We start from the raw sequence: 22,302 nt of genomic DNA, 5'->3' as shown, positions 1-22,302 counted from the left end.
ATATGGGGGCCCAATACTCTGCAAGCATCCCAGGGAAAAATGGGACACCCTATTTTTCCACAAGAGAACGGCGGCCATTTTGGTTGCTGTAACCTTGCGCAATTTCACAATGAAATCTGCCCCCCCCCCCGGAAAAAGTGCCTTTTCAGGGCCACGATCCCAAAATGTGCATGGGAATCAGCGTGGGGAACATAACTTCTGCAAAGCAGAAAACATATCCCTCCCTCCCAGGGCCAGATTTAGGTTTGAGGAGGCCCTAAGCTACGGAAGATAACAGGGCTCTTTATATGTCCAGCTGTCCTTTGTCAGCAACAAATTGTCGCTGGTTTTTTGTGTTGAATATATGCTATATGGTAATTTCTGGACCTAATAGGTATCTAAAGCCATTGGCGCATGTTGCCATGCAACCAGTCCATGCAGAATATATATAAAAATGAGCAAACCAGTGATTTTATTTTCCCCCCAATTTTTTTAAAATAAATTTCCCACAGTTATAATAAATATGACATAGGAAAAAGAAAAGAATACACACAAAGAAAACACAATACAATGTTGAACAAAAACAAAAGCCAAAATGGGATCTTAAACACCTATCCCTTAAAGAAAAAAGCCCAATTTCTCTTACATTGTTAATTGACCTCCTCAGATACCTCCCATTTGAATTTCATTATATCTGCAGGTAACAGCTCTCCAGTAACATTCCTAACTAAAATTAATTCCAGCAATTAACTATCTTATTCTCATTTCCTACTATTCTAAATCTAACTTACCATCACATCCTAATTTAATCCTAGGCCTATTTGGAACTTTCAAGTGACTCCTAATTATTTATATTACAATATTTATTCAAATAATCCTTAAATTTCTTCCAATCTTCTTGATATTCCTCTTCTTTCTGGTCGCAGATCCTTCCAGTCAGGTCGGCTAGCTCCAAAAAGTCCAACATCTTCCAGTGATATTTTAGGGAGTAGGCGGGGCCCATGACTTAGATCACAGGAGTTGACACAACACAAAACACTGTTATTCTACTATGTAGGCTTTATTTTATTTGTTTTTTATCTTATACAGTGGTACCTCTAGATGTGAACGGGATCCGTTCTGGAGCCCCGTTCGGATCTAGAAGCAAGCATAACCAGCAACAGCATGTCAGCGCACATGCATGTTGCTTTTCGCCGCTGCACGACGTCATTTTGAGCATCTGCGCATGTGCAAGCGGCGAAACCCGGAAATAATGTGCTCTGTTACTTCCGGGTTGCCGCAGAGCGCAACTCGAAAGCACTCATCCCGAAGCACATTCAACGCGAGGTATGACTGTATTTTGGAAATGTACATCCAGGGTTTTTTTCCTTCAATTTTTTTGGGGGGCCCCCAAGAGAGTGGGGCCCTAAGCTATAGTTTGTTTAGCTTATACAGTGGTACCTTGGGTTACATACGTTTCAGGTTACATTCGCTTCAGGTTACAGACCCAGAAATAGTGCTTCAGGTTAAGAACTTTGCTTCAGGATGAGAACAGAAATCGTGCTCCGGGGAGCTTGGCGGCAGCAGGAGGCCCCATTAGCTAAAGTGGTGCTTCAGGTTAAGAACAGTTTCAGGTTAAGAACGGACCTCCGGAACGAATTAAGTACTTAACCCGAGGTACCGCTGTACATAAATCCGGCACTGATTCTTAAGCATGATGCTGTGCTGTTAAACAGTGGAGAGGGTAGGCGCCAGAAGAGAGCGCAGTCTGCACATGGTCAGGGGCGCCCTTCCCCACGCTTCCCTTCGAAGTTCTTCTTTCTCTCGGCACGAGGGCGAGTGCCAGGATCTCCGGGCGCCTCGGGCGAGGTCTCCGCCCCGCACCCCATCCCACCCCGGGCGGCCCTTTGCCTCTCACCTTCCCGCTGGGGGGCGGGGCCGAGGGAGGGCGCGCCCCTCCCGCCCCGCCAGGTGCCCTTTTTAACGGGCTGCCGAGGCGCCCGGGCGCCGATTGCGCAGCGCCATGCCGAGCCCGGGAGACGGCGGAGGATCGCGACGCAGGAGCAGCGGCCGGCAACATGCGCCCGCCGGAGAAGCCTCTGCTGCTGCTGCCGCCGCCGCCCCTGCGCGTCTCGGTCGCCGCGGCCGCTTGCTGCCTGCTGCTCCTGCAGGTGGACGCCTATTTCGGGTCAGCGGCGCTTCGCTTCCCCCCCTTTTGCGCGATCGGGCTTGCTCAGACTTTCCGCATGCAATTTCCCTTACATTTTCCCTTCCCCAATTTTTTGGTGAGATTTCCCCTCCCTTTTTTGCACTTACACTCCTTTTTTTGTCTGTAGTTTCTCTTTTTTGTTGTATAATTTTATATTATTATTTTCTGTTTTGCATTTTGAAATATGCATTTAAACAACCTTAAAATATCAATGACTTATTCTCTTTCCGTGGCTCATTTTGCATACATAAATCCCTGCATATTTTTACATCAACTATACAATTATTAGTCTCTTTCCCTTTTTTTGTGTGCGATCCCGGCTCTCCTGTTTTGAAGTTCCTTCCATTCCTGTGCGCAAATTCTACCTTTTCCATCTCGTTTTGCTTTGCTTTTCCTCCCTTAGCTTTCGACTTTTCTTCACTTCCTCGCCCTGCTTTTCAAAGCTCACGCGCTCCTCTTCTTCACTTTGCATCTTGTTTTCGAAGTTCTTTTTCTTCGGTTAGCCAATCTGCTGGGTTAACTTGCCTCGTGGATTACAGCTTCACGACCTGGCTGCGATCCTAAACACACTTCAAGCCAGCCCCGCAGAATCCGGGATCCTGCTGCACACCAGCTGCTAGGTTGTTGCACATAGTTGAGACACTGGCTCGTGCACATGCACTGGGCAAATGTGGGAGCATTGAAGGGTCCAGCCTCCTGGGTCCTGCATTTTAGGGGTGTTGCAGAATGAGATTCTCTTCCTCCCCTCCTCCTGCCGCTGTTTAGTGAGCTTGTGTTTCCACTTGTAGCAGCAGATCTCTACCAGCAGAAATCTCTTTCATCTGCAAAATGCACCGGAGCAGTTGATAGAAAAGTGGTGTTGCTTTGCACAACAGCAATTTGGGGGTGGGAAGAGATCTGTCAGTGTAAATATTCAAGACTGGAGTTTTCAGTGCAGGCGATGTTTTCGTGCGTGCATGTGTGAATGTAACTGCTTTTGCACAGAGGTTGATATTCGGATCTTTCCTTTCTCCATTTTTGCCTGTGAATTTGAAACTGCTTGCATTCTACCTGGTGATGTTCAGGGTTTGTATGACTGACACACATATTCTGGAGTTCGCTTGTCTCTGTTTATTTCTTTTTTTTAAAAAAAGAGCTTTATCCATAACTCTTGCTAGCTGAAGTATGGGCGAGTTTGTTCTGCTGTGCTTGGGGCGTAATATGCAGGCTGACCTGTGGAGCGGGGAGACAAACCTCTTCATTATACAGTGGTATCTCGGGTTAAGTACTTAATTCGTTCCGGAGGTCCGTTCTTAACCTGAAACTGTTCTTAACCTGAAGCACCACTTTAGCTAATGGGGCCTCCTGCTGCTACTGTACCGCCGGAACACGATTTCCGTTCTCAACCTGAAGCAAAGTTCTTAACCTGAAGCACTATTTCTGGGTTAGCGGAGTCTGTAACCTGAAGGTACCACTGTACTCATCATAGAATTATACAGTTGGAAGGGACCGCAAAGGTCATCCAGCCCAGCCCCCTGTATTGCAGGAATCTTTTGCCGAACGTGGGATTTGAACCCATGACCCTTAAGATTAAGGGTCTCATTATTCTTCTCTGTATTTGAACAGGAGTCCTATGTTCTGGTTTAAGAAGGGAAATACCCCATTTCAAGGCAGTTCCATGCGTCAACTTGCAATCAATTGCATATTTTATGTCTCTTAATCCACAAAGAGTTCTTCACCTGCTTATCCTTCCCTGGTCTTTCCAGTAAACACAAGGATCACACGGATGCTGTTTTACAACATCTGGGGTTGTACTGGAACGGGTGCAAAACTGAGGGATGGACATGTGTGCGCGTGCCTCTGTCTTGAAACGCAGTTGTGTGAAAATCTGGGTTTCTTAAGACTTGGATATCAAGGGTGCATATTTGTGTGTTTGAAGTATCAAATGACTCTCCCGCTTTGGGGTGAAAAGCACGTGAGTTCCAGCTCTTGAAACGGAAAACTTATAGTCGCACACATATTTGACACTGAGCTCCACTTAACTTGGCAATACTGTTTTAAGAGTAACATCCATGGGATTGTGCTGTCAACATTCCAATATTCCGAGGCGATAAACAGTGTATATCGAACCCTTCTTGATGACAACGTGTGGGATTCTTGTTTCGTTTCTCTCTCTCTTTTTGCTTTACATGCAAGTTTTGGATTCTCAAAATGCAAGCTTCCATTTTCGAAAACTAAGTTCTTAACTCTTAACTGGCAAATGCAACTATTGCTATTTTTTGATAAAGAAAGAAATGGTGCTCGACCGCGGGCAATTTTTTTTAATAATGGTGGATAACAATATTATTTTTGCTGATCTTATTATTCTATATGTATTACCTTTCAGTTCTGAGTTTGCACCTCTGCTTGAAATGTTGTTTCTTCCATTGCGAAAAAAATATCAAGCTTCCCTTTTTGCAGTCTGAATTTTGAACAGTCAACTTCTACATCAGGTTAGATTAGTACATCAGTTCTCCCCCTCTCCCCCAAACAGAACGAGGGAGCTCTGGAAATAACACCAAATATAATTAGAATAGTCTCATTCTTCATTCGTAAGAAGGCCTAAAAAATGATTCAAATAGACACATGCTGTGTGATCCATTCATTGGGGCTGGCTTCTGTGTTACGCCTGGATAAGTGCAGCCTTAGGGGAAATACTGAATCTAAGACTGCAACCCTATGCACACTTTAAATAATACTCATTGCTTCTTATTTCTGTGAGTAAATATACAAAATTCTGACTTTCAAACTTGGCACCCTGGGGCTGAACCAGAAAAAACAACAACTTGTCAATCAGATTTCTGAGAAAGATGTACTTTACAAAGTTGGGAAAACACTAAGAATGTGAAATCTTGAATTTCAGAAGTTCAGAATTTTGAGGTGGATTCCATATGCATGTACAAGGGTCATCTGCATTACTTATACAGTGGTACCTCGGGTTACATACGCTTCAGGTTACAGACGCGTCAGGTTATAGACTCTGCTAACCCAGAAATAGTACCTCGGATTAAGAACTTTTCTTCAGGATGAGAACAGAAATTGTGCTCCGGCGGCAGCAGGAGGCCCCATTAGATAAAGTGGTGTTTAAGGTTAAGAACAGTTTCAGGTTAAGAATGGACCTCTAGAACGAAATAAGTTCTTAACCTGAGGTACCACTGTACAAAGGGACGCGGGTGGCGCTGTGGGTTAAACCACAGAGCCTAGGACTTGCCGATCAGAAGGTTGGCGGTTCGAATCCCCGCAACGGGGTGAGCTCCCATTGCTCGGTCCCTGCTCCTGCCAACCTAGCAGTTCGAAAGCACGTCAAAAGTGCAAGTTTCCCGGCGGGAAGGTAAACTGCGTTTCCGTGCGCTGCTCTGGTTCGCCAGAAGTGGCTTAGTCATGCTGGCCACATGACCCAGAAGCTGTACGCCGGCTCCCTTGGCCAATAAAGCGAGATGAGCGCCGCAACCCCAGATTCGTCCACAACTGGACGAATGGTCAGGGGTCCCTTTACCTTTTTACCTTACCACTGTACAAGGAACTTGTTTTGGCTGTGGGAAGTGATAAGAGTGCTCCTGAGTTTGTGCAAAGTGCCTTTCCCTCACAGGCGAGTGGCTCCACTCTGCCTCCACGTACCGAGGATTCTTCAGGAGAAAGGTTTTGTGATTCCTGGGCAAGCTTGAGCATCTGAACCTTTTGCAAGCATGTGGTACCGTAAGTTGCACCCCAGAGTGAAAAGCAAGCTTGGAAACTCAAACAAGTTGCAAAGTTCCACGGGTACAACTGAATAACCCTCATCCTTAGATGCACAGTGAGGGTGGGTCGCGATATGCACTTTCTTAATCAGAAGCCCAGGAATATAGCTGGCCATCCATTTTAAGGCCAAATGGATGAAATACTTCTGTTTGGGTGCTTTTCGCATCCTGTGTTTTATTATCCTGCGAGCAGCACATGCCAGGAATTTATTATAGCCTACTTCAGTGTAAGGGACACGGGTGGCGGTGTGGGTTAAACCACAGAGCCTAGGACTTGGCGATCAGAAGGTCGGCGGTTCGAATCCCTGCCATGGGGTGAGCTCCCATGGCTCCCATTTCAACCTAGCAGTTCAAAAGTACGTCAAAGATAATAGGTATCGCTCCTGCGGGAAGGTAAACGGCGTTTCCGTGCGCTGCTCTGGTTCACCAGAAGTGGCTTAGTCATGCTGGCCACATGACCCGGAAGCTGTACGCCGGCTCCCTCAGCCATTAAAGAGAGATGAGCGCCGCAACCCCAGAGTCAGTCATGACTGGACCTAACGATCAGGGGTCCCTTTACCTTTACCTTACTTCAGTGTAGAGGCTTAGACTGGGAAACAGAGATATACTGTATAACATTCTTTTTTAAAAGAAAAAGGCAGAAAACAAATGCTCTCGAGCTGATCCTTACAAAGGCAGGCCCAAACTATTGGTGTAGGGTGTAAGATAGACGCCCCCCCCCCCCCGTGAGTTGGCAAGTCCCTAATTTCAAATCATAAATCCAATACAGTGGAACCCCAGTTTTCGAACGTAATCCATTCCAGAAGACTGTTTGGCTTCTGAAAAGTTTGAAAACCGAGGATGAATGGGCTTTTTCGCAAAGTCAATGGGGATGGGCGGAGAAGAAAACTCCCCGGAGGCCGTTCAACTTCCAAAAAACGTTTGAAAACAGAAGCAATTCTGGGTTTTCGGTGTTCAGGTTCCAAATTGTTTGGCTTCCGAGATGCTAAAAAACCGAGGTTCCACTGTCATTAATCGCCTAAGGCCCCCTAAGTTCAAGACCTGTGCTCTTCCAATATGGGACAAATAATACTAGCCTGCCATTTTAAAGGGCTGTTGTTGTAAGGATTAATTTGTGCGAAATACTTGATAAGTGCTAAATGCTAGGTTTAATAGTGCCTGTTCAGCAGAGGAAGCCTCATAACCAGGCCTTTTCCCCCCAGCTGGAACTAAGTTTCGGCACCTCTCAGGTGGGTGCCATTGCCATTTTAAGAGGACATAAACATGTAGGGCCAAGGAGGAGCCTTTTCCGCATCTGAAGTTTTGTTGTTGATTAGTCGTGCCTGACTCTTCGTGACCCCATGGACCAGAGCATGCCAGGCACTCCTGTCTTCCATTGCCTACCGCAGTTTGGTCAGACTCATGTTTGTAGCTTCGAGAACACTGTCCAACCATCTCATCCTCTGTCGTCCCCTTCTCCTTGTGCCCTCCATCTTTCCCAACATCAGGGTCTTTTCCAGGGAGTCTTCTCTTCTCATGAGGTGGCCAAAGTATTAGAGCCTCAGCTTCAGGATCTGTCCTTCCAGTGAGCACTCAGGGCTGATTTCCTTCAGAATGGAGAGGTTTGATCTTCTTGCAGTCCATGGGACTCTCAAGAGTCTCCTCCAGCACCATAATTCAAAAGCATCAATTCTTCGGCGATCAGCCTTCTTTATGGTCCAGCTCTTAGTGGTAGGTTAAGGAAGTGATGGGCTGGATGACCCTCGGGGTCCCTTCAAACTCTACAATTCTATGATTCTATAATTTACTCACCTGTGAATCCTATCAACAATGTTGGCTCCCAGTGTCCTCAGTTGTCCTCTTGTCTATGTGTAGGGATTGCCAGTGAAGACTATGGAATTCTGGGACTGGCAGTTCTTGAGAGCACATGTCACTTAGATTGGCATGTTGTTGTGTTTTCCTCTTTGAAGCATCAAGTCTTAGCTCCCTGCCCATCAGTCTTCGCCAGCATGGCACCCACTAGTTGTATTGGACTACAACTCCCATCAGTTCCAGTTAGCATGGCAGTCCTCATGTTGACATCCATCAGTCTTGAGAGACAATGGAGTACGCCTCTGGGGATGAAGGCAAACCGAGGGGAAAATATGTCAAAACAGAAGGGTTTCTCAGGAAGCTGCAGGGTATCTCTGGATTGTGGCTAATCCACCAGCAATGAAAGTGTGCTCTGGAGTTTGCGTTAAGTTTTAGACTCTGCCTGCGCGTTGGCATCTTGTTGTGTTTTTTCAGAGTCTCGGTTCTCCTCTTCCCAGATTTGACAGTCTCTGCTCAACACTGTTGGAGCACCTGTTTCGTTCGGTTTTTTAATTTTTGTGGGGGGCCGGGGAGAGCGGCCCTAGCAGGGTCAGAAGCCACTTTTAATTGCAGGGAAATTCCTGGAATGGACAGGATACCAAATGGGATTTTTCTCCTTTCAGGAAGTGCGCACACACACACACACACACACACACACTCTTCGGGACTTCTGCTAAGCAAGAAGAGGCAATATTCCCTTTTCCTTCCAGCTATCATTTCCTTAACACAAAACAAATATTGGTTATTGCCTTAGGTGCCTTATTGCCTTTGGTTGTTTAAGCAACTTAAGGGAGCAGCAGCCTTGTGACAGCTGCCTGCCTTTAATTCTCGGAACATTTCGCCCAGCTGTTTGTCAGAAACGGTGCGTTGGTCTTCAGACTGTCGTTTTTGGGTGGAACTCTTGTTAGGGGTTTCTCAGCCACAACAAGAAACTGAGTAACGGCAGGTGATCTTCCGTGAACTTGTCCATTCTTCTCCTGCAATCCTCAGATCCAGGAAGTTCTGGGCACCTGTGTTGCGTTCTCAGTTCCTGAAGAGTGATGAGGATGCCTTTTCATCCTGACCAGCACTCTCTCTGTCTGACAAACTTGCTGAGGTTGCAAAGTAGGTAAAGGTAAAGGGACCCCTGACCGTTAAGTCCAGTCTCAGACGACTATGAGGTTGCTGTGCTCATCTTGCTTTACTGACCAAAGGAGCAGGCGTTTGTCCGCAGACAGCTTCCGGGTCATGTGGCCAGCATGACTAAGCTGCTTCTGGCGAACCAGAGCAGCACACAGACACGCTGTTTACTTTCTCGGCAGAGCGGTACTGCAATATTCCACTCATCGGGTACCTATTTATCTACTTGCACTTTGATGTGCTTTCAAATTGCTAGGTGGGCAGGAGCAGGGACCGAACAATGGAAGCTCACCCACTGAGCCCCTTGGGCTTCAGAAGGTCAGCAGTTCGAATCCCCTCAACGGGTGAGCTCCTGTTGCTCTGTCCCAGCTCCTGCCAACCTAGCAGTTCGAAAGCACACCAGTGCAAGTAGATAAATAGGTACCGCTGCCGCGGGAAGGTAAACGGCGTTTCCATGCGCTCTGGCTTCTGTCATGGTGTCCCGTTGTGTAAGAAGCAGTTTAGCCATGCTGGCCACATGACCCAGAAATCTGTCTGCGGACAAATGCCGGCTCCCTCAGCCTGAAAGTGAGATGATCGCCACAACCCCATAGTCGCATTTGACTGGACTTAACCGCCCAGGGGTCTTGTACCTTATATATAATAATTGGGGCAATCTATTCCAGTAACATCCAGCATGGCTATCACCCTTGATACTTGGCTTGCTTTAGTAGGGCAAAACCACTGACTTGATCTCAAAAGGGAGCTCGTGGGATGGCCTGTAGTTTAATGTCAGAGCATCTTATTTGTAGAAAACCCAAGACAGACTTTCTGTGCCCAGATCTCCCTATTCCCATCATGCGCTGCAGTGCGGAGGTCTTGGAGCATCAACAGGCACTGGCATTTTAGCCATTATTGTGGGGTGGCAGTCACCAATGGCGTTCGTGGGGCAGGAAAGAAATACAGTGGTACCTCAGGTTACGTACGCTTCAGGTTACATACGCTTCAGGTTACAGACTCCGTTCACCCAGAAATAGTGCTTCAGGTTAATAGTTGCTTCAGGATGAGAACAGAAATTGTGCTCCGGCGGCACGGCAGCAGCAGGAGGCCCCATTCACTAAAGTGGTGCTTCAGGTTAAGAACAGTTTCAGGTTAAGTACGGACCTCTGGAACGAATTAAGTACTTAACCCGAGGTACCACTGTAATGGAGTTGGCACCTTGCCAGACAGCTCTGCTTCTCTGTTGTTTATTAAATTTGTATACCGCTCTATAGCTGCGGTTATAACGTAAAATCATAAAACAAAAACACAAAATACTTAATAAAAACAACCTCACCCCTCCTCAACAGAGTTATAGACAACAGTAGTTAGGCTATCCCGCCAGCCGAAGCTGATGGAAGGCACTCAGTGCCAGTGAGGCCACCTGAGTCTCAGGTAACAGTAAAGGATCCAGGAACAACTCCAAGCTACTACTACCTTCCCATCAAAGAGCCTTTATGCTCGCGAGATTAAATGCCTTCCCCTCTACAGTGACCAAAGGTAGATTCTCACATGCTCCATATCAAGCCCGTCTTGTGTGCCTGCAATCACGGAGTACCAGATTCAATGGACCACTTTATCTTTGATTGCTCTCTACACAGTAGACATCACCAACTGATGCTGAGCAAAATGTTGGACCTCCGACCTATAACTCCGAGAAGAAGTCAAATGAGGTTTCTCCTGGCAGATCGGGTCAAAGATATTACTGTTTTAGTAGCTTCCTTTTTAGCCACAATTGTACCCAAAAGGGTTCCCAACGAACTATCCTTTCGGGGAACAGACAGGGCAAAGCAGAATATCTAAGCGCACACGATCACAGTGTGACCTTATGACCCTCGACAGATTCACCCTTGTCCTTTTAATTATCACAGTGACCTTAAATGTTTATACTACATTGGCTCCCAGTACGTTTCCGAGCACAATTCAAAGTGTTGGTGCTGACCTTGAAAGCCCTAAACGGCCTCGGCCCAGTATACCTGAAGGAGCGTCTCCAACCCCATCGTTCAGCCCGGACCCTGAGGTCCAATGCCAAGGGCCTTCTGGCAGTTCCCTTGCTGTGAGAAGCCATGTTACAGGGAACCAGGCAGAGGGCCTTCTCGGTGGTGGCACCCGCCCTGTGGAACGCCCTCCCATTAGATGTCAAAGAGAACAACTACCAGACTTTTAGAAGACATCTGAAGGCAGCCCTGTTTAGGGAAGCTTTTTACTGTTTGATGCATTACTGTATTTTAATATTTTGTTGGAACCAGCCCAGAGTGGCTGGGGAAGCCCACCCAGATGGGCGGGGTATGTATGTATGTATGTATAAATAAATATTATACAGTGGTACCTCAGGTTAAGTACTTAATTCATTCCGGAGGTCTGTTCTTAACCTGAAACTGTTCTTAACCTGAAGCACCACTTTAGCTTGATGGGGCTTCCTGCTGTTTCTGCTCCGCCAATTTCTGTTCTCATCCTGAGGCACGATTTCTGTTCTCATCCTGAAGCAAAGTTCTTAACGCGAGGTAATATTTCTGGGTTAGTGGAGTCTGTAACCTGAAGTGTATGTAACCTGAAGCATATGTAACCTGAGGTACCACTGTACTGTGGTGCCAATAAAGGTATTTGATTAGATAATCCCAAGCTACGAACCCGCTCCTTCAGAGGAAGTGTAACGCCATCAAGAGCAGGCAACCTCCCAACGATCCGGTCTAGGGAACCTCCCACAGACAGTGCTTCAGTCCTATCATCATTATCGAGGCAAGAAACCGGTCCAGCTCTTCCACTGCCTCACCTGCAGATGTAAAAGAGACGTCTGGATGCCTTGTTCAAGGGTCCTTGGAGTCCACTAAGCGTGTAGAAACAACTGTCTTCTTTTGGGGTGGGGCCTGTTTTACTTCCTGAACTGATAGAAACCTGGGAGTTAGATGGATGGAGTTGCAGGGGGAAAGGACTGCAGCTGTATCAGGGTGCCACCCCGGCCTAGGGCTAACGTCTCCTTGAAACTGCTACCATCTTGATTTGGTAGTTTGGAAATTTACTCGTTTAATGATTAACCGCCCCCGCCCACCGGCCGGAAGAAGAGTTCTGGAGAGCGGAGACGGTAGGAGCATTCCACTGCCAGGGTTGTGGAGGGAGGGAAAGCGATAAGCATCTCTCTGTTGGATTGTTCTCCTAGTGCTGGAGGCCTTTTGGCCGCACGATGGCAAAGGCATGCTTGATAGATCACAGGTTCTATCGCACAGCATCTTCAGGGGACAAGCTGTGTTGTGTCGGGTCCAGCAAGGGTCCAGCTTTGGGAATTGGCTTTTTGCATCGCAAAAGAAGCGGCCGACCACCAGTTACCCTACTAAAGGGAACATTGGGAGAGAAATATAAAGGGATCATGCTTTTCCTGCTTGCCAAGACAAACCCAGGGCAAATTAATTGTGAAAAGGGGGGGAATATGGTTCGTGAATTTGATTGCAGCAGAGATTCTGTGTCCAGGGGAGCTGTTTATCAGCTCCATCTGGTACGCAGGCTGAGACCCTACCTGCCCGCAGACTGTCTTGCCAGAGTGGTGCATGCTCTGGTTATCTCCCGCTTGTACTACTGCAATGCGCTCTATGTGGGGCTACCTTTGAAGGTGACTCAGAAACTGCAATTAATCCAGAATGTGGCAGCTAGACTGGTGACTGGGAGTGGCCGCCGAGACCATATAACCCTGGTCCTGAAAGATCTGCATTGGCTCCCAGTACGTTTCCGAGCACAATTCAAAGTGTTGGAGCTGACCTTTAAAGCCCTAAACGGCCTTGGCCCAGTATACCTGAAGGAGCGTCTCCACCTCCATCATTGAGCCCGGACACTGAGGTCCAGCTCTGAGGGCCTTCTGGCGGTTTCCTCACTGCGAGAATGAGGTTACAGGGAACCAGGTAGAGGGCCTTCTCGGTGGTGGCGCCCGCCCTGTGGAACGTCCTCCTGTCACATGTCAAGGAAATAACTATCTGACTTTTAAAGGACATCTGAAGGCAGCCCTGTTTAGGGAAGTTTTTAATGTTTGATGTTTTATTGCGTTTTTAATATTCAGTTGGGGGCCACCCAGAGTGGCTGGGGAAACCCAGCCAGATGGGCGGGGTATAAATAATAAATTATGATGATGATGCAGCAGCGGGCTTGTGCGTTTCAACCCTTCCCCCCACCCTCACAGGTTTTCCAATCCCTGCTCCCAAGCTGCTTTCCCACTTACGGGAATAAAATGTGGGGACTGTCTTTGGGTTCTTTTGCAGATGGCAAAGCAACTTTGCTGGGGATCGGGGGGGGGGGGTTAATTGCAAAAAAAAAAAGCCTGTAGCGAAAAGGAACAAATTTTGCAGACCTGAAGGCTATGTGTTTCATTTTAGACTTTTAAAATTTATTTATAGGACCAATCGTAGATCTTTTCATTTGTAGCTTGGCTCAGGGTTTCGCTGCTGATCACAGTTGTTATTGTGCTGGCTGTATGCTGGAGTTGTTCTTTTTAATTGGTGAGAATGATGAGATTGGTGACAGTGCTGGGCCCTGGTTTAAGATTAAGCAAAGCCTTGGGGTTGAGGGAAGGAGTGGCCGGCAGATGTGTGTTAACTTTATTGGGTGAGCTGTTGCAATAATTTCCATTGTTGGTGTTAAAGGAGTGGTGTCCTGCATGAGTAACTGATATTTCCTCCCTAACTTTTCAGCCTCGTTGGCCAAATACTTTCTTCCTCTCAACTAGGACAATGTAAAGCTTGCGCAGTCACAGATACCTGGTTCGGATTCAATAGACGCTTGTCGGTGATGTTCAATATTAATAAGCAGCAAAGGCTGGGAAGACACCAAGAAGGCCAATTTATTATATTTATAACATCACTCACGACATGTCCCAGACTCCCCAAGGAAGCTAACAACAGGATAAAAGCTATTCATAGCACCAATTAAATATCAAGCACAGCAGCCAGTAAAATTATGAGGAAAAACAACCAAAGGAGGAAGAGGGCAGCATAAAAGCCAACTGGCAATGAGGCTAAAGGCCTGACAAAACCGGTAGTGTGATGCCATAAAGGAGGAGCAACATCCTGGGGCAAGGAGTTCCATAGGTGAGGCCGTTGGGGAAAAGGTGCTTTCTAACTTACCTGCCAATTACCAGAAAGGTGTAGCAAGTATGCAGGAGAACTTCCACAGCTGGCCTTAGTGGAGGGGCAGGTTGTATTGGAGAAGAAAATCCTTTAGGTATCCTGGTCCCAAGCCATACAGGGATTTAAAGCTAACAAGCTTGTGTCTAGAAATCTTTCGGGATTGGTTCCTAAACCAAGCTGTGTTTAAAACCCTAGCAGTTGTGTTTTGCTTGCAGAAGTTGGCAGCTTCCATCCATGTGTTGATGTCGACCTGTCTTGATTTGACTTAAGATGTATGTGAGTCTAGCCATGCTCTGGGCTATCCTATCCAGAAAAGAGCTGCTATTGATCAATGTAGACAATAAGTAGCTAGACTCTGTATAAGGTAACTTCCTATGTTCCTAGGTGTTTTGGGTCCCACCCATATTTTGTATGATATCAGGAGGCATTCTTGGCCTGTAGATACATCTTCAACAAACCATGTAGGTACCACCTCATGGGAGTCAGTTGGAGGGTTGCAATTTGGTTATATTGTTTCCTCCTCTAGCTCTTAATACCGAACATTTCCTTTAACTCGCTCCCCACAAGCCCTCAAGCTCAGCTTTTTATTTTTAAATAATATTTTAGGGGTTTTTTTCCATATAGAAAGTGAATTTGTTACTCGACAATTACATTCCGATTCAAGAAAACTAGTGACTTCCCACTCACGCAACATCGATGTTTATAACCCGAATTACATAGAATTGTGTTTTAAGGTTCCATCTTACCTAATTTCATCTTCTCAAGCACGTTTCTTAATATATTCTGCTATTTTCTTACACTTCAAACCCTGCTGTGGTCTTCATACATGGGAAGTAACTTTTGATATAGACTAGAAAGGCTTTCCAGTCCTCTTTAAAAGGTTCTAAATTTGTATCTTTTATCAGCGCCGTCAATTTTGCCATCTCTGGATATTCCAAGATTTTCATCAAACATTCTTCCTTGGAGGGCGTTCTCTCCTTCTTCCATTTCTCAGCATAGAGGATCCTTGCCACTGTAGTCACCTACATAAATACCGTCAAGGCTTTCTTTGGGATTTCATTCTGGACACTATTCAAATCTTGGAATAATAATAATAATAATAATAATAATAATAATAATAATAATAAGTGCTTTTTTAAAAAGATGTTTTAGGGGTGTTCTCAATTTCCTACTCATATTGAAATACTGCCCCTCAATGAGGCCAAACTTAGATTCACAAAAATGTTTAGGAGTATACGTACCCCTGCGTACCCCAAGAAAAAATGCACTAATAATAATAATAATTCATTCTTCTGCATATCAGAGCCAGTGTGTATCTTGGGAGCACTGCACATATACAGTGGTGCCTCGCAAGACGAAAAGAATCCGTTCTCTTCTTCTAGCGGTTTTTTCGTCTTGCGAAGCAAGCCCATTGAAGGATTAGCGCTATTAGCGGCTTTTAGCAGATTATCTGCTGATCGGATCAGCTGATAAGCAGCTTAGCGGCTTAGAAAAGGGGGGGGAGGGGGAAAAACCAGCAGGAACTCGCAAGACATTGTCGTCTTGTGAAGCAAGCCCATAGGAAATTCGTTTTGCGAAGCACCTCCAAAACGGAAAACTCTTTCGTCTAGCGAGTTTTCTGTCTTGCGAGGCATTCGTCTTGTGGGGCACCACTGTAACTACATAGAGAGCTTTCCTAGTTCATCTTGGCCTGCTGTAATTTTCAGTGGAATCGGTTCACACATTCCCTTGCCATTCGTCAAACGGAGAACCACTTGATTTCTTACTTGCATGTGTGAACCAGACCTGTACACACCTGGGAGACATCCCAGGGACGGGTATATTATTGATGGTTTGCCAATGTTAATCTGCAGCAGGGAAATAGCTGTTGCTGGTTCTACTCTGTTTAAGGCCATAACTTATTTCTTCTACCCTTCAGCCTGACTGGGAAGGAAGCGCTAACTCAGTTTCCTCTGCTGGGGCCCTCGACCAACCCTGCCCACTGGAAGGCTCACCTGAAGCAATGCGACCTGCTTCGCTTATCCCGTAAGCAGAAAAGGCTTTGCCGCCGAGAGCCAGGCCTGGCCGAGACCCTACGGGATGCCATCCGTCTCGGGGTCGTGGAATGCCAGTATCAGTTTCGCAACAAGCGCTGGAATTGCAGTCTGGACGGACGAGCCGACCTTCTGAAACGAGGTACGAGTGCCTGCTTGTTGGTCAGCTTCCGAAAATTGGGGTGGGGAGAAAAATCTAGGCTTTCTCCATTTGGGTCTTCCCCCTTCTCCTCACCCCCCAACGCCATCATGGAAGAAAGAAAAGCAAACCAGGGTAGAGGTTCAAAGGTTTGCACTTCTGAACACCTTACGGCCAGAGTCGATCAAGTGATAACGTAGAACCCCCTGTGAAAACCTTTGCCAGGCTTGTTCGCTACTCTGAGCAACTAGGTTACCTGCTGCTGTTGAAAAACAGTTGCCTATTTATTGCGGTTCTATCCTACTTGTTTTTTCGGGACGCGGGTGGCGCTGTGGGTTAAACCACAGAGCCTAGGACTTGCCGATCAGAAGGTTGGCGGTTCGAATCCCCGCGATGGGGTGAGCTCCTGTTGCTCGGTCCCTGCTCCTGCCAACCTAGCAGTTCGAAAGCACCTCAAAGTGCAAGTAGATAAATAGGTACTGCTCTGGCGGGAAGGTAAACAGCGTTTCTGTGCGCTGCTCTGGTTTGCCAGAAGCGGCTTAGTCATGCTGGCCACATGGCCTAGAAGCTGTACACCGGCTCCCTCGGCTAATAAAGCGAGATAAGCGCCGCAACCCCAGAGTCGGTCACGACCGGACCTAATGGTCAGGGGTCCCTTTACCTTTACCTTTATCCTACTTTTTGCTCTAAGGATCTCATTATTATTAATAATAATAATAATAATAATAATAATAATAATAATACCCTGCTCATCTGGCTGGGTTTCCCCAGCCACTCTGAGTGGCTCCTAACAGAATATTAAAAATAGAATTAAACATTAAAAACTTCCCTAAACAGGGCTGCCTTCAGATGTCTTTTAAAAGTCAGATAGTTGTTTATTTCCTTGACATCTGATGGGAGGGCGTTCCACAGGGCGGACGCCACTACTGAGAAGGCCCTCTGCCTGGTTCCCTGTAACCTCACTTCTCGCAGTAAGGGAACCGCCAGAAGGCCCTCAGAGCTGGACCTCAGTGTCCGGGCTGAACAATGGTGGTGGAGACGCTCCTTCAGGTATACTGGGCCGAGGCCGTTTAGTGTGGCATGTATGGTTCTCCCGCTCCTCATGTAATCCTCACAGAAACCCTGCGAGGTACGTTAAGGTTAGGCTTGTCCAAGGTTGCACAGTGAGCTTCATGGCCAAGCAGGATTTGAACCCGGGTTTCCCAGTTCGTAGTCCGATACCTTTGCCATTCTTCCACACTGATTTTCCTACTCTTTCTTACTTCCTTTTCTCTGGGTTCCCTGGCTTCCTCTCCTTCAGGTTTCAAGGAAACGGCCTTCCTGTACGCGGTGTCCTCGGCAGCTCTGACCCATTCCCTCGCGCGGGCCTGCAGCGCTGGGCGCATGGAGCGCTGCACCTGCGACGACTCTCCGGACTTGGAGAACCGCAAGGCGTGGCAGTGGGGAGTGTGCGGAGACAACCTCAAGTACAGCACGAGGTTCCTGAAAAACTTCCTGGGCCAGAAGAAGGTCGGGAAAGACCTGCGCGCCAAGGTGGACATCCACAACACGAACGTGGGCATCAAGGTGAGGACAGAGGACCCACACAATTTGCCTAGAGAGAGAGAGAGAGGAGTAGCAAAAGCAGATTGTCCCTGGTTATCCCCAATCTCCAGCCTTCACCTCAAGAGCCAAGCTAGGCCCTGTAATGCCATATCTTTGTCTTTCCCTGAGAACGAATATTCTGTGCTGTGTGCCTTTTCACAGTTGCACGGTGCAAGTGTGTATTAAGCAATGGGACACTAGAGCTTTTCTTTGGAGAGTCCCAACTCTCTGCCTCAGAATCATTTTTCACGGTGAGGGCCATGTTTACCACATGGGGAACCTTTCAAGGGACGCACGCTAGTGGTGGACAGGGTCCAGAATAAGGGAAACATGTGCTTTGTACAGTTAGGGTGCACATTAACGTCTGAGTTTTTATTTTGTTTTATATCTGTTGGAAGCTGCCCGGAGTGGCTAGGGCAACCCAGCTGGAGGGGGGAGGGTACAAACAATAAAATTATTATTATAAAGAGAGAGCACACGAGATAAAGGTAATAACAAAAGTGGAAAAAATAAAGAGGACTTCCGTTCAACTGTGACTAGATTTTTAAAAAACAAATACAGTCATACCTTGGTTCTCAAACGGAATCCATTCCGGAGGTCCGTTCGGCTTCTGAAAACATTCGAAAACTGAAGCGTGGCTTCCGATTGGCTGCAGGATCTTCCTGCAGCCAATCAGAAGCCATGTCAGGACGTTCAGCTTCCAAAAAACGTTGCTTCTTACTTCTGGGTTTGCGGCGTTTGGGAGCCAAACCGTTCGAGTCGCCAGGCGTTTGAGAACCGAGGTATGAATGCAAAAGAGTGCACAACTGTTCAGTGGCCTCAGGATTTCCCCCCTTTATTCCCTCGCAGCGTTTTGGCTTTCCACTCGCGACCCTAGCAAATGCCTGTCTTTCTCTCCCTCCCGTAGGCCGTGAAGAACGGCCTCAAGACCACGTGCAAATGCCACGGGGTTTCTGGCTCGTGCGCCGTCCGGACCTGCTGGAAGCAGCTGTCGCCTTTCCACGAGACGGGGAAGCTCCTCAAGCTCCGCTACGATGGCGCCGTCAAGGTCTTCAGCGCCACCAACGACGCGGTGGGCCAGTCGGAGCTGGCGAGCCCACAGCCCCATAGCCACTTGCCGAAAGTCCCCGCCGGCCCACGCCCCACCGACTTGGTTTACATGGAGGACTCCCCCAGCTTCTGCCGGCCTAGCCGGTACTCGGTGGGCACGGCCGGGAGGACGTGCTCCCGGGAGGCCAACTGCGACAGCATGTGCTGCGGCCGGGGCTACAACATCCAGACGCGCATGGTGACCTTCTCCTGCCATTGCCAGGTGCAGTGGTGCTGCTACGTCGAATGCCAGCAGTGCATGCAGGAGGAAGTGGTTTATAGCTGCAAGCAATGAGAGGTCTTGCGGGGAGACGGGCCTGCTCCTCCTCGGACCACATGGAAGGCCGGCAGCTTAATTCGGTTCTCTCCTTTGCATCGGATATGGAAAGTTAGCAAGGGGTGGGACTTGTAAACTGCAGGAGTTCTGCAACCCTGGATTTTACGGTTCTGTGGACCAGCAGCCAATCTCCAGGACTGCCTCTGCTTTGGGAAGGCCGGCACCAAGAAAATAGTCAAGGACCTATTCTTGTAAGATATCTAAGGAGCGGCCTTGTGTTGTCCATCTAGCCCAGCCCAGGACTCTTGGCTGGGAGTGGTTGCCTGAGGTTTTGCGCAGGGGGTCTTCCTCAGCCAATTTTTCTAAACAGCAAATGAAACTGGAACCTGAGCTGTGCAATGCATGGACCAAGCTGCCAGAACTTCTCTAGAGCAAGCCCCAAGGGTCTGGTTTAAGGCAGGGGTCTTGAGTCGCAGCTAGCCCGAGAAGATCTGTTTTGACGAGCTTCCAGGAGGGTGAATGAATGGGTTTTCCATGGCCGCAACGCAGCATTTTCTTTGAACCATGTGCCTCTTTCTGGGTAGCGCTGCAGCCTTTAGTCGCAGCGCCAGCTTTGGCCGATGGCACCCTCGGGCAGCTGCTGCAGCCCCGCCAGCAGGGCCCACTACTGATTTCTACCCCGGTCCCCCTTTAGAGAAGCAGCAGAGCGCCTCCGTTTAAAGCTCCCACAATGCCTGGCATAACATCGCTTGAGGTCATTGTGATAAATCTAACCGGTTGCCCCTAGCCGGCTGGTGCTCGATTCAGACTTCTGTTGCTGCCAGGACTCATTTGAGGTGTCTTATGTGAGAAGGCTCTTTGTCGTGCCCCAGCAAAATTTGGACCTGACCCTGCGTGGCCCCACACAACCTGCTCAAAGGGGAACTGGACTGTGCACCCCCAGGGGTAAGCATGGTCTTTGGTTCTGCCCTGCAGTGGATTAGGGGTGGGTTGTGGGGCGTCACGCCTGAGAAGGCAGAGATGAGGTGCTGCGTTCTTAGGGGACCCGAGGACAAAGAGGAGGAGCAGAGAATTCAGGAAGTGCGAATGGACAACGGCCAGCACCTGCCCCCATTTTGTTAGGCTTTGGAAGAGCTAAGATTTGGGGGAAGAAGAAGAAGAAAACTCTCATAGCTTGAGTTGGCAAATAGAAACATCTATTGGGCAACGACGGGGCAAACCTTGGAATGTGGACACTGTTTCCAGTGGAACTATTTATAGTTGCGGGCGAGGGTAGATGGACAGGTCCACTTGTTTTTATGTGAAATGAGCAAAGAGTTAAAGCGGCTAAGGACTGGGCAGCTTCCATGACAGGTCTGTCTGTAAGCCTGGGTCAAACATACTTGCTTTCTTTCATGTGATTTTCTTGGTGTGTGTGTGTGTGTGTTTTTAAAAAGAGTGTTTTATTGCATTGCTTAGATGCCGTTCATCATTCATTGCCCTCACAGCCCTTGGCCTCAGCTGCCCACACTACTGGTGTGGTTTTTTTGGTCACTTGGCTGTAGCGGCTTGTGTGATCTTCGTTAGTGTCATGATGCTAAACCAGACGTGATGTCGCAGCAACAAAGGAGTAAAACGGACCAAAAATCTAAAGTGACCCACCCAATATCTGAAGGAGGGAGCCAGTTTGATGCTGTTTTTACTTCAGCTTGATGCTGGGGGCTTTTTGGCCTTCCCTGAGGCGGACGTAATAACTACCCATAGAAAACAACAGAGAAATCTTTACTTTTTGTGTAGCTGTGGTTGGGCGGTAACGTTGCTGCTCGGGTAACTAAAAAGATGGGAGTTTTTGTTTTGTTTTTTAAAAAACTTTGGTCTTATGTAACTTTTTTTTAAAAAGGTTCATAAATATATATATATATTTAAAATTATCCTTCCAATGCTAATAAAATCCATCATTGCTATCCCCATATCGTGGGGGGGGGGATGGGGGCTGTGGCTAAGGGAGCCCTGTGGCTTACACCAGCCCTGCAAAGTATTAAAGTTTGGTGGCCATATTGCGGGGGGGGGGGGGAGTGGGACAAGTGTATGGCGGCCTTTGTCAACTTTGCGTCCTCCAGGTGTTCTGCACTACAATTCCCATCAGCCCCTGCTAGCACACTGGCTGACCTGGGAGAGTAAAGTTCAGCCTCCCTGCTCTGCCACAAAACCTTAATGCCAGCCATTCCCCTTCAGTTAACTTGACCTCCCCTAGGATTGCTGTGAGAATAAAAGGAGAACTGTTGAACAAGAACGGGTTAAAAAAACTGTGATAGCTTGGATTTCGATGCTATGGAGGGAAATAGTTTATCCCCTGCTTACTAAAAGTCCTATGCAAGCAATTCTTGTCAGATTCTCGGCTGGTCCCTTGCTGGGAATCCTAGTTCCCCCCAGCACCTTTGACAAACTACAGTTCCCAAAATTCTTTGTGCTTTAAATGCATGTCTGTGATATAGAGGAAGAAGCGACACGTCAGCCGCACGACTATGGATGTTGTTGGCATCTGTATGTCTCCAGAGACAATGGAGTGTACCTCCAGGGGTGAAGTCAGACTGCTGTGTTAGCAGCACCAAAGTGACCTCCCTGGGGTGCAAGCCAGGGCAGGGTGTCTGGAGGTCCTGGGCTGCCCAGACGACAAGACCTCACTGATGGGGTCCAAAGGAAAACAGAGCAATACGTTTGGCACCATCTTTGTTGCAGGAGTTGCTGGAAGGAGGCGTACAAGGCGCCATCCAACCATCTTAGGGACTCTGGATATAATTACGGTTTACTCCTTAGCCTTTTCTTCTCCTGAAGATATCCCGCAAGGCAGCGGAGGTTTAGGACCAGAGCTTTCCTTCTTCTAGATGAGCTACCTTCCCAGGTTGACGTGTCCCATCTGTCTTCCCTCTACATCACGTGCAAAAACTGCCTTCTTGGCCATTGGACCCACTATTGGTCAGGTCTGCTTGATCCACCGGAGCCTGTCTTCTCATGCAGGGGAAGTCCCTAAGTCACAGAGCGGTTGAGACCCATTTGCTACCCTCCCCCAATTTAGCCAGCCGGTCAAAGCCATTCCCAGGATTTGGCCACGGTCACATGCTGACAGCTTCTAGGAGCCACAGGTGAGAGCTGAGTGCAGGACCAATGTAGTTAAAGATCAGCTGATCTTACTGGGTTGCCCCA

General features: G+C 47.8%; 3 protein-coding genes and 1 long non-coding RNA gene across 5 annotated transcripts in view; 3 read left to right on the top strand and 1 right to left on the bottom strand.

Annotated features, from left to right (window-relative positions):
• Positions 1-22,302, top strand: part of LOC310690621 (la-related protein 6-like) — a 166,408-nt gene that overhangs the window by 56,185 nt on the left and 87,921 nt on the right. The window lies entirely within an intron of this gene.
• The window catches only part of LOC310690877, a 237,370-nt gene that overhangs the window by 129,816 nt on the left and 85,252 nt on the right, over positions 1-22,302 (bottom strand). The gene's annotated exons all lie outside the window — the stretch shown is intronic.
• Positions 1-22,302, top strand: part of NSF (N-ethylmaleimide sensitive factor, vesicle fusing ATPase) — a 271,739-nt gene that overhangs the window by 191,400 nt on the left and 58,037 nt on the right. The window lies entirely within an intron of this gene.
• WNT9B (Wnt family member 9B) lies at positions 1,855-21,027 on the top strand. 2 transcript variants are annotated; one of them, XM_083470140.1, is made up of 4 exons: positions 1,855-2,146; positions 15,916-16,172; positions 17,470-17,735; positions 18,661-21,027. In XM_083470140.1, the coding sequence occupies exons 1-4, from the start codon at positions 2,037-2,039 to the stop codon at positions 19,135-19,137; spliced, it is 1,110 nt and encodes a 369-aa protein (XP_083326266.1). In that variant the 5' UTR covers positions 1,855-2,036; the 3' UTR covers positions 19,138-21,027. The 2 variants fall into 2 exon arrangements, with proteins under 2 accessions (XP_083326266.1, XP_083326267.1); XM_083470141.1 differs by lacking the exon at positions 1,855-2,146 and adding an exon at positions 13,445-13,476.

This window comes from Podarcis liolepis (genome assembly GCF_965112155.1).
Source record: "Podarcis liolepis genome assembly, chromosome: 13".
Taxonomy (NCBI): domain Eukaryota; kingdom Metazoa; phylum Chordata; class Lepidosauria; order Squamata; family Lacertidae; genus Podarcis; species Podarcis liolepis.
This window is presented reverse-complemented; position numbering and strand designations above follow the sequence as displayed.